This window comes from Enhydra lutris, unplaced genomic scaffold (genome assembly GCF_002288905.1).
Source record: "Enhydra lutris kenyoni isolate GAN:26980312 unplaced genomic scaffold, ASM228890v2 scaffoldscaffold7, whole genome shotgun sequence".
NCBI classification, from domain to species: Eukaryota; Metazoa; Chordata; class Mammalia; order Carnivora; family Mustelidae; genus Enhydra; species Enhydra lutris.
The window spans coordinates 26,210,838-26,223,340 of NW_019154091.1; the positions used below are offsets into that span (position 1 = coordinate 26,210,838).

The following is a 12,503-nucleotide window of genomic DNA, read 5'->3' on the forward strand; positions in this document are numbered from 1 at the left end:
GAAGGGTACAGGCATATTACGGTGGAGTGGAACCCAAGAAATATCTCAAACCAGACCATTCCTTTCATTGATTTGGAGTTGATGACCAAAGACATTGCATGGAGAGCAAGGAATAAAATGGAAATTTCCTGATTACTGGGCTTACTTCCTTTCCGTTGTACTGGTATCTTAATTTTTTTCCTCTATACATCTATATATCTATGTATCTATATTTATATGTCTCTCTATAATATTGTAAAGTAGTCTTGTCTTTTTAAATAATCGCAGGTTCCTTGAGAATCAACATTACAGCACAATTCTTCCCCTCATAACATCTCTCTGGAATCTGAACTCTTGCTAGATGCTCTATAAAATATGTTAAATAGAACACAGTTAAATGAAGTATTATACAACAGCTGTCTGGATCCGGGCCAGGTTTTGGCTCTCTCTCTGAGCAGAAGCCCAGATGAATGAGTCCTCTTCCAAATCCCCGCCGGGATTTAGAGGCGCCCCAGAACTAGTCCCGGGTTAAGGCTCAGAGGCCGCTGCAAGGATTTCAGCACAGCCCTGCGGTGAGTACACCTGCATGGTAGCCCTCCGGGTGCGGGCCCGTTTGGCCGAGGAACGACCCTACAGAGCATGGGGCAGGAGGTGGTGTGGAAGGAACGAGAGATTTGGGCCAACAATCTTCTCTTCCCTGGAAGTGGGAGAGAGTTTGGCGGCCCAGCGTAGGGACGCCTGTTCCTAGGCAACCTGCAGCAGCCGGCCTTGGCTTTCTGGAGTCTACCCGGAACTGTGTCTTTCCAGCTTGTCCTGTCTGGAGCTGTCTCAGGAGTTTCTCGGTAGAATTGCCCCAGTTGGTACCCTTTTCATCCTTGCCACTGTGGAACTGCTCTTTACCCAGCTTATTGGGTCGAGTCAGGTTGGCTATCCCGTATGCCCCACCCCAGTCCACGAATCTAAGATAGGAAGAGGGCGGAGCATCACTTGTGCTTTGCAGGTGCCTTGATGTATAATCTTAACTTCGTGGGGAGTGATGTACAGACGATTACTATGAGATTAAGAATGATATCATGTTCATTCGGATACTTGGGTCTGGGATGACCCGGGGCCCAAGATAAACTTGGTCCTCACCTGCATGGGGGTTAAATACTAAATCTTTTCCCTCTCCTTGATTATGGATCAGTTTATTCTTCGCTTTCCTTTATGTTCTGATTTGGTATAAGCATATTATAGCCGCTAATATCACTAACCAAGAGAGAAGTGGTGATGATTGCATTCGGAAGTAATCATCCTTAAAAAATGAGGGAAGTGGGAGATGAGTTCATTTCTTTTTGGTAGCATCAAAGATAATATGGTAAGATTTGGATCTGTTTGTCAACAATATTCATTACACGCTAACTGTAAAATCTCACCACTTGGCACCAGTTTGGGTGGAGACAGCCATTCAGAAGCGCTTTTCCCTGCTGCTACCACCTTCATTCCCAGTATACCCCAACTGGATATTCTGTGCTATAGGACAAGGACAGACTTTGGTCTGCCTTCCAAAGATCCGCTCACATGCTCTTTATTTGAAATTCTGATTCTTTTGCCACTATGTTTGGGTTTCTGGTGTTCTTGAGTCTCTGCAGCTAATTCTTCTCTTATGATCTGTGCGAGCAAGGGTATAGTATTAGAAAGAGGTCTGAAACTGGTGTAAATTCATGCTAAGTAATAACTGGTAAATAATTTGGGAAAGTAAATGTCCCCATTTTGGGGTCTCAGATTCCTTAGTTTGAAAGTCAGAAGTTTGAGCTGTTTTTATCTCTGCAGTCGTGGGCTAATTCTTTGACATAAGGTGTCAGTAGCCTCACAGCTCTAATTCTATAGATCCTGGAGTGTTCCACATGTGACAGTTGCCTTTTGAATACTCCTGTTATATTGGAGTGAACCATTTGTATGCTACATAGTTCTGAAATAACTCATATCTGAGTTGACTGAATTTACTTACTTAACAAAGATTTATTAAGTTCCTACTGTTTTCTAGGCTTTCTGTTAAGTGCTGAGATACAAGGTGAGCAAAACCATAGTCCTTGCCTTTATGAGGCTTACAGTATAGTATGAAGGGTAATAGCTGCCAGTCATGCTATGAATGCCTTATCTATTGTTTGAGGACAGAATTTATATGTGGCTGTCGTCCTTTCATATTTAGGTTCAGAGGAAGGAAACGAAGAATATGTTTAAAATGTGTACAGGTATTTGACTATGCATTAATTTCTTTATTGGCTAAAATATTTATTAAGTATCTACTATATTAAGGACATGAGATACCAACCTTTGTGGACTTGATAGTTTATTAGGGACATGAAAAGAGTTAATTACAAGTGAAAAGTAATGACTGTCAAGCTTGGGGAAGTTCAGGGACTAGGGGATCCTGGAAAGAGGATTTAAATTTTGCTGTTTTTGTTATTTGCAAATGAATCATGGCTATATAAAGTAACCTATAGTGATTTGAAATGGCTATTGTACTTTCTAAGGTGTAAATAATTGTGTGGTTGATGTGTGGAGGAAAGCACTTAGCTGATTGCTCAGTATCCCTATTTCTACTTGGGTTTGTTGGCTGCTAACCATCATGGCAAATACAACAGCTTTTGTGATGTGATTAAAACAAACAACAACTCTCTCTCCACCCAACCAAAGCAATAACAACTTCAAAAAGTTGCTTCTTTGTGAAAGATAACTCAGAAAAAAAGTCAAATTATTTTTAAATCCAGTAATTTGTGATGTTTCCAGAATATATCTACTGTTGGTTGGTAAGTCTTCCTGACATTACTCTTGGAGTAGAAATCTAATCTTGGGGTATGAGGTTTAGGGGAGGGGGCTATGGAAATGGGGTAGAGGGAGCCATACAGATAAATTAGTGAAGAACTGGGATACCTTTCAGGATTTCATTGGGCCTGCAGTAAAACTACATTTTAATAGTAACAGTGATGGCTACCATGTATTGAATAATCATGTTCTACTTAAAACAGGAAGAAGAGAAAGGTGTTAACATTAAACTCATTTTACATATTAGAAATATTGGCTCTGAAAGATTAAGTTTTTACCCAAGCTTACATTACAGGGAAGTGTCAAAAATGAGGATTTTAATGTCAGTCTATCTAACTCTATGCTGACACTATGCCATGCTATCTTTCCTTAAAAATTAAGAAAAAAAGTTTACTATTAAAATAAATCCAAGTCTAATAATAGAAAAAGAAAGTATGAATTGTTAAACAACAAATCCTCAGTAATATAAGGTTGAAGTGTAAAATAAAATCTTCAAAATTTGTATCACTGAGATATTCATCTGATTTTTGTCTTGTACATTTTTGTTCAAGTTGATTATTTTCAGCATTCTTTTACATGCATTTTTACTAGTTACCTCATCATTTCTAATTGGACCATCCACTCTATTTTATTCTTTGTATCAGAGAATACTGCTTGCATAACACATTTTTTCATTTGCTTACTCCAGCAAAATCAAAACTCACAAAAGTTTAAGAAAAGAGTAAGGAAAATAAGTTTACATCACTTTGTGGTAGGGAAGTACAGACATTTGTTTCCTATTACTGCTGTAAAAAATCACTACAAACACAGTGGTCTGAAACAACATAAACTCATTATTTTACAGTTCTGGAGGCCAGAAGCACAAATGACAGGGCTACAAATCAGGGGCTTAAATCAAGATGTCAGCAAGGCTGGTTCCTTCAGGAGGCTCCAGGGGAAAATTCATCCTTGCCTCTTCTAACTTGCAGAGAATGCTCATGACTTCTTCCTTTGTTTTCAAAGCCAGCTTTCTAGTATCTTCATTCCTCTCTGACCTGTGTTTTCCTTCTTCCATCTTCTCTTTCTTACTCTGATCGTCTTGCTCCTCCTTGTCTAAGGACCCTGGTAATTACACTGGGCCTTCTAGATAATCCAGGATAATTTCCACACCTCAAAATCCTTTACGTAAATCACATCTGAAGAGTCCTCTTTGTCATGTAATGTAAACATATTCACAGGGTCCAGTGATTAGGACATGGACATCTTCAGAGAAACCTATTCAGACTAGCATTTGCCTCTTAAGTGTTGCCCAACATAATGTAATTGCGCCACAAAAAGTTGATTTTGGTGAAAGAAGCAACAATGATTAACCACATGATTTCTTTCCATAAAGTAGTGTTACGTAGTTTGTATGACTTATTTAAAATTAGAGTAAGAGTTATCATTTTGTATGTTTTTTACCTTTTTCCAAGTATACTGCAGACGTGAACTTGAATGGATTTAGAGGTTAAAGGAATTGCTGCTTCTCTTACAAATCCAACTCAGCCGTTCTCTGGAAGAAAGAAGCTGCTGCAAGTACGTGTGCTATATAATTTTCCTCTCATAGGATGATTAATTAAATAATTTTCTGACTCTTTTCTTCATGTTTTTATGACAACTTATACTCACAAATATTTAGGATCCATATTTTCTGGATTTGAAGAATTGAGTGGCCAAAACTGAAGATAATCATTATTTGAAAGTGGGTCATTACTTGAATTAGTTTTATTTTAAATAATCAAGCATATTATTATTGTTTTCATATTCTTATTTAAAAAATTATCTATGTATATCTGCAGAAAATAAAAGAAATGAAGATAGTAGAAAGAAGAGAATATTAGTATACATTTTGTATTAGCTAGGTAGAAAGAGAATCAGAGCTTCTATTATTAAGACTTTTTTTCTTCATAACCTTCATAATATTACCACTGTGTGTGTATATATCATTGATTAAGTGCAGAGTTATAGCTGCTTTGTCCCTGTTCCCACCACAGAATTGAGTATATACAAATTTTCGTTTAGAAATACATAAAAGTGATAGGTATTTCCTTGCCATTTAAAAAAATATATATATATTATTTACTTATTAGAAGGAGAGGGAGAGAGGGTATGAGCAGAGGTGAGGAGCAGCAGAAGAGAGAGAAGCAGATGCTCCACTGAGCAGGGAGCCTGATGTGGGGCTCGATCCCAGGACCCTGAGATCATGACCTGAGCAGCAGGTAGACACTTAGCTGTTTGAGCCACCCAGGTGCCCCATACTCAGCTTTTTAAATAAAGGGGCAGCTAGTAGATATTTTTGGCTTTATGGGCTGTTGTTTCTTTTGCAACCACTTAACTTAGCTGTAGTATTGAGAACACATAGACAGTTCATAAATAAATAAATAAATAGTTGTGTTCCAATAAAACTTTATTTATAAAACAGAACTAAGCCATAGTTTGCTGGCTATATTTATTTTTCTTCTGTATTGGCTAGCGCAGTTTTGTTGGAATTAGCTAAGAAAGGTAACTGTCATTCTGAAATAGGTAGGTCTGTGACTTCAAGACTGTCTTTAAGTCTGTTAAAACATTTTCTGGGAGATGATCATGATGATGACCATGACTATGACAACTATAATTATATTCTATTTAGATTTTCTTCCTAATCTACCCTGATGTTTCCCAAATACAATTAAGAAAATCTTTGGGGCACCTTGGTGCCCCCAACAACTCAGGTTTGAACTACACAGGTCCACTTATATGTAGATTTTTTAAATACATACAGTATAGTACTGCAAATGTCTTTTCCTTATGATTTTCTTAACATTTACTTTCTCTAGCATACTATATTGTAAGAATGCAGTATATAGTACATATAACATACAAAATATGTGTCAATTGACTGTTTATGTTACCAGTCAACAGTAGTCTAATAGTAGTTAAAGTTTTGGGGGAGCTAAAATTTATAAGTGGATTTTTGACTCTATGGAGGAGGTAGTTGGCACCCTTAACCTCAGCATTGCTCAAGGGTCAACTTAATATATATATTCCAATTAACTCATCATTTCGTGATTTTACATTTCTACATTTTTAACTTTTTATTGGGATAATATTTAAACTAATGCCATATATTAAAGCTCATACTGAATTGAATTTGTTTTCTCTTTTATGATCAGTTAGAATGATGAAGCTCAATCTTGAATGTAATTTCTGTACTTGCTATCAGTACAACAGAAATGACCAGTTAGACAACATTTCAGAAGTAAGGCAGAAGTGTTGATGCATGAGTTGTTTTGTGGCCTTATTAACTTCAAATTTTTCTATGACTTATATATATTTATTGTATGGTATCTAAGCTCACTATAATTTTCATATCTTTGCACAATTTTTTGGAAGTGAGACTGAACATCTACAAATGTATATGTATATATTTGTCACTTCTTTGCTTAAATCCTGCAGTTTTCTCATTACCTTTAGGACATGGTCCAAGGTCTTTGACTTGTATTATATAACAGCTCTGGCCACCATTACTTTTTCACACTCCCCATTTCAGCCCTTTCTAGCTGCTAACTCCTGGGTGTGGGCCAGTGCAGGATGAGTTGTTCCTCCTGGCTAAAGCAATTTTCTCCCTCTGTCTTAATCTGGCTAACTCCTACTCATCCTTCGGAGTTCCATTTAAAGGTTACTTTTTTTGTTTTTGAAAATGCTTCCTCAGTTTCCTAGACTTGTTGGGTAAAATGCTATATGTAGTTGCTCTGGCATAGCACATGTTTTTTGGTTTGTTTTTTTCTTCACATTATTGTTTGAGTGAATGTCTTCCCCTGCTGACAGTGCCCTGAGGATAAAGATGATCTGTGTTACTTATCATCCTATGTCTCAAGCACAGTAGCGAGAGGCTTAATAAATATTTCTTACGTAGGGGTGCCTGGGTGGCTCAGTGGGTTAAAGCCTCTGCCTTCGGCTCAGGTCATGATCCCAGGGTCCTGGGATCGAGTCCCGCATCGGGCTCTCTGCTCAGCAGGGAGCCTACTTCCCTTCCTCTCTGCCTGCCTCTCTGCCTACTGTGATCTCTGTCTGTCAAATAAATAAATAAAATCTTTAAAAAAATATTTCTTACGTGTTATTTACTGAGAAAATGGTAATCAGCTTTCTTGCATTGACTCATTGCTTATCTTTTAAAGTATAAATAAAGGGTATATATGTACTGATCTTTTCTTTTTTTAATTAAAGCAAGGACAGACTCCAAGATCATGGGCAATCCAGAATCCTAGTCTACCTGTGTAAGTCACATTTCTTCACACTTGAGCTGTTAAATGGGCAAATATTTATAATATATTAACAAGTAAAAAAAGAAAGCAAAATTTGATATGTAGTTATGTTTGTGAACCATAGAAAAATTGATGTGGATATGGATAGCCTGAAAATTGCCATGCCAAAATTAAAGTAGGTTAATAGGATTGAAGGTAATACTTCTCTGTTTTGTATTTTATTTAATATTCTTACATTTTCCTGAAAAGGTTTAACTCCTGTCATACTTAGAAAACTCAGTTAAATGAATTTGTTAAAGAAATATGTGAAATTTTGAATTTGATAACTGGTATAGTTAAAATGAATTTAATGGGAAATATCTGTGGCTTTGATCTTATCTTGACAGATATGACAATTTTATCAGTCTTCTTTAAATTATTTTATTTGTGGACTAGACCACATTAATTTATGTTTTATATTTTACATTTTTGCCTTTTAAGATTTGAAAGGCTATGACTTTCATATCTTTTCAAGTATTTTAGACTACAGAGCTCATTAGAAAATAGAACCTAAAAACCTAGTACTTTGTTAGGCTTGACCATATGAAATTAGCATCTTTATCGAAGAAAAATGAGCAAGTATCAGCCATTTCACGTGGTTCTACATAACATACCTGTGTGCTCATCTAGCCAAAGAATGGGGGTACGAGGTACATGCAAGCTCTTGATGCAACAAGATACTCAGTATATACTGACAGTCAGTCATGTGCTGGTAAATTTTAGCAGCTGGTTTCCTGAAAGTGTGTTATAAGTTTATTTTAAATTTTACTTGTTAATTATGAATAAACAAGTATATTTTAAGTTGGTTATAAATTTACTGATACAGAGGACATATGGTAAGCAATTTACAAATACTAACAAAATGTATAAACTCTTTTTTATAAATTCCACATAGCCAATTGATCCTCACAGAATGCTTTCTTTGTTTCTTGCTGAATTCTGGTATCTGTAGCCAACTGACGGTTTCAGTCTGTGAACTAGTGTAGTTCCAGTGTGAATGTTGGTTGAATTTTTTCATTTATTGTAAAGTGATGTGAGTGGTCTATTTGTTGACTTCTGTAATAGTTTAGGATACTGGGACTATATTTCCTCAGTTTTTTGTTATTCACCATGTGACAGTTACAGATACGATACAGTTTTAAGTTTAATCTGAACCATTAATGTTTTCTCCATGACTGTTTTAAGTCTAAGAGATCAAAACATAATAAGTCAACTCCTAATTCATAGCATTTGCCAGTTTTTGAGTAAATGATCCCACTGTGGCTGATTTCAACCTATGTGTATTGTATCACTGAGCATGACTTGGAAAGAGAGACATACCATTATATTACCATACAAATACCATACATGTACGTAACCTCTAGAACATAGACAATAGTGAAGTATGGTAGAGTCATTAAGAAGTGATGAATTTGAGTATTTATTACCTTTGTTTTTAATATAACTTATTTATTTTTAATTTTTTATAATTTTATTTTTAATAATGCTTTGTTAACAACCAGCACAAAAACTGCTGTGTATTTAACAAAAGCCTTTCACAGCTGGTAGGTACAGCACACCTTTGGCTTTAGTGTACCTTTTTATTTATTTTAAGATTTTATTTATTTGTCAGAGAGAGAGAGAGAGAGAGAGCAAGCACAAGCAGGGGGAGGGGCAAGCAAAGGGAGACAGGGAATCTGCAGGCTCCCCACTGAGCAAGGAGCCTGATCTGGGACTCGATTCCAGGACCCTGGGATCATGACCTGAAAGGAAGGCAGATGCTTAACCGACTAAGCCACCCAGGCATCCTTAGTGTACCTTTTTATATAAGCTGTAGTGCATACGATTTGCAACTATTAAAGCCTCATTTTAAAAAGTTATGGGATGCATATAGATTTTTTCTTTCAGGGTTCCACGACTTGATTTGGGAAGCCTCATTGACTCTGATGAAGAGGTAATTTTTACCTGGTATTTACTTACTATAATAAACATTTGAACATAGTTGCATGTAGTGTATAATGAGTATTATTTAATTTTATTTTAGGATGATTTTTCACATATTCCACTTAGTACTGCGCATATTCATTTTAACCCACCAAATTCATCTTCTGCTCTTAGTTGGGCCACACCATGTCAGATATCACATACCCAGCATCATCTAAATGAACTGGTTAGTATTTATTTCTTACTACCATCTTTTAGAATTATAATGGGCATTTAAGCACCGTATTTAGTCCAGAAATTTCATTATGTTCAGTCCATGTTTTGTCCAGTTTAAGTATTTTATATATTAAGATCCCAAACAATCATGTTGGTGAAATAATTCTACTTTGTTTTACATTTTTTTCACATAGGAATAGTATTTTAAAAATGTCTTATACAATTAGTAAAGTACAGGTTTATCCTAATAGGAAATCCAGGAATTTAAAAAATATGGTAGATTATTAGATCAGATCTTGCTTGATTTTGTCTTTTGATTTTTAGCCGTTATTGATGTAGTTGTTTTGAACTCTTTTTGCCTCACAGTCTAAATTTTAAAGTAGAAAAGTGATTTCAGATGTTTCAGTGACCCTGTTTTATTCCAAAACTGTCATCACTTCGTGATTGTCTTCTGGCTCTTGTTGAGAAATTTTTTTTAACATTATGAATTGCTAAAGTTATGCTTTTATTTAATGCTAATTAGGTGTAAATTCATCATGAATATAGGAGCAAACTCACCATAATAAATTTAATGGCTCATAAGATTTGTCTCTGGAAATTAACTTATACTTTGGGCTACTGGTATGCTATGGAGTAACTATAAGTAACTATACTTATTCCAAACTATCTTCTTGGGACAATATTTACACTTCAAAAAATATTTAGTGTTTTATTTTGTGTTATGAACACAAGTTCTGTTCAGTATTCTACGAGGAGGGCTTGCTTTTCTGTCTTTGTTAGTCTTTCTCCTATAGCTGGTTCTATTTTTTTAAACGGGTGTGTGTGTGTGTGTGTGTGTGTGTGTGTGTGTGTGTGTGTGTGTATTTTTTTTTTTTTTTTTGAGAGACAGAAAGTGTGTGTGTACGGGGTGCAAGGGCGGGGCAGAGGAAGAGGGAGAGAGACTCCTAAGCAGGCTTCATGCCTAGCAGAGAGCCTGATGCAGGGCTTGATCTCAAGACCCTGAGATCATGACCTGAGTGGAAATCAAGATTCAGAGGCTTAACCAACTGAACCACCCAGGCACCCTTAGCTGGTTCTATTCATGCTCTCCTTGGTCTCATTTTGGATAAATTGCACCAGTAGTACCCTAGTCTGTATCATGCTACAGTTTTCACCCTGAAACTTCGTTTTCTCTTTCTCTAGGTTAGGCTTGGATATTATCAACAGTTTTCAAGGGGCATGCTGGCTTCATCCTCCTTTAGTGTGGCTATCCCCCTTTGGGCCAATATATATGTCATTGCGTTCGCTCAGTACTCTTTTTAGATTTCACTTATACACTGGCTCTGTTATCTTACTCCCATGGGAATTTGGTAGGGAACCAAATACTACCAGAATGTGATATATCTGAAATTTTACAAATGACCACCAGCACTTAGTGTTCTTGATCTCTAATTCCTTAAGTATTCTGGAAGAAATGCTTATCAGTGGAGTTTTTCTGGGGCAGGAATAGAGGGCTTATCTAAAACTCTTAAGAAAGAAAAGTTAATTTTTGTCTTCCCAAATTATTTTAGAATGAGGACTGATCTTTAGTAGGGAAACCAGGTGCAGGCTTCCTGCTTTTTAAGGCCACTGCCCATTCTGAGCAATTCCATCTGCTTCGATTGCTCAGTGATGCTATACCAGCTAAATGTTTTAAATATCACCTCTGGGGGTGTCTGGGTGACTCAGTCAGTTAAGCCTCTGCCTTGGGTATAAGTCAAGATCCTGGGGTCCTGGGATTGAGCCCTGCATAGTGCTTCCTGCTGAGCAGGGAGCCTGCTTTCCCTCTCCCTCTACCCTTCCCCCTGACTCGTGCGCATGCTTGCTCTGTCTCAAATCAATAAAATCTTTTTTTTTAAAGCTACATATCTTTGTATCCTGTCTTTCTTTCTTTCTTTCTTTCTTACTTTCTTTTTTAAACGAACTACTTTTTAGAATGGTTTTAGGTTCATAGCAAAATTGAGTGGAAAGTACAGATATTTCCCTGCTCAGTGGGGAGCCTGTTTCTCCCTCTCACTCTGCTGTTCCCCCTGCTTATGCTCTCTCTCTGTCGAATAAATAAAAAAAAGAAAATAAATAAATATCACTTCTGTTTAGCACATGGATCATAATGATTTATTTCTTAGGCATACATGTTAAGATAAATGATAAGCCTATTAAATGTTAATAAGGAAAATTAATAATTATTTTGATTTTTCTGAGAGATAAATTACTTTTTATTTTTATATCTAGGAGCAAGACATAATACCTGAAAACTTGCCAGCACCAACAAGCAAATATAAACTAAAATATCAGCAATATGAAACTGAAATGAAAGAGGGATATAAACAGTATAGTCAGAGAAATGCAGAAAAGACAAAATCAAAGATCACACAACAATCTCCAAGAAAAAAGATAGATGACAAGGTAATGTATGAGACTTTATAAAGTTCTGATGAAATTTTATTTTATTTTTTTTAAAGATTTTTAAATTTACTTATTTGACAGACAGAGATCACAAGTAGGCAGAGAGGCAAGCAGAGAGAGAGGAAGGGAAGCAGGCTCCCCACCAAGGCAGAGAGCCCGATGCGGGGCACGATCCCAGGACCCTGGGATCATGACCTGAGCTGAAGGACAGAGGCTTTAACCCACTGAGCCACCCAGGCACCCCAAGTTCTGATGAAATTTTAAAAAATTATATGTATTATAGAAATCTTTTTGTCTTGTATGTTTTGCTGTTAGTCATAGTAAGTATAGTAGCTATCATTTATTTCTGTGTGCTAGGGACTATTATTTTAAATATTCTGCTTGCATTAACTAGTTTCTTCTTCTTCTTTTTTTTTTTTTAAAGATTTTATTTATTTATTTGTCAAAGAGAGAGAAAGTGAGAGAGAGCACAAGCTGGGGGAGCAGCAGGCAGAGGGAGAAACAGGCTCCCCGCTGAGCAAGGAGCCCGGATTCTCGGGACTGGATCCTGGGACTCTGGGATCATGACCTGAACCAAAGGCAGACACTTAAGTGGCTAAGCCACCCAGGCACCCTAACTAGTTTATTCTTAACAACAACTCTAAAAGTTTATTATTATCATTTTCAAATGTGAAAACTCTAGCCATATGACCTAGTCATCTTCTCTGTGTAAGGAGTTTTCCATTTGACTTGGGATTGAAAATAAGGCAGTATTAAAAAGCTGTTTTTCATGTAGCTATCTTGAACTCTGTTTGCCTCACAGTCTAAATTTTAAAGTAGAAAAGTGATTTCAGATGTTTCAGTGACCCTGTT

The 12,503-nt window shown here is 36.5% G+C and overlaps 1 protein-coding gene across 2 annotated transcripts in view; it reads left to right on the forward strand.

Annotated features, from left to right (window-relative positions):
* Positions 1-3,189: 3,189 nt before the first annotated feature.
* The window catches only part of LOC111142285 (calcyphosine 2), a 44,299-nt gene continuing 34,985 nt past the window's right edge, over positions 3,190-12,503 (forward strand). The window contains exons 1-5 of one of the 2 annotated variants that reach the window (XM_022495338.1): positions 3,190-4,341; positions 7,012-7,061; positions 8,976-9,021; positions 9,112-9,237; positions 11,478-11,651. In XM_022495338.1, coding sequence (XP_022351046.1) covers positions 4,261-4,341; positions 7,012-7,061; positions 8,976-9,021; positions 9,112-9,237; positions 11,478-11,651 — 477 coding nt within the window. In that variant the 5' untranslated portion in view covers positions 3,190-4,260. The remainder of the gene's footprint in view (positions 4,342-7,011; positions 7,062-8,975; positions 9,022-9,111; positions 9,238-11,477; positions 11,652-12,503) is intronic. The other variant, XM_022495339.1, reaches the window with a different exon arrangement.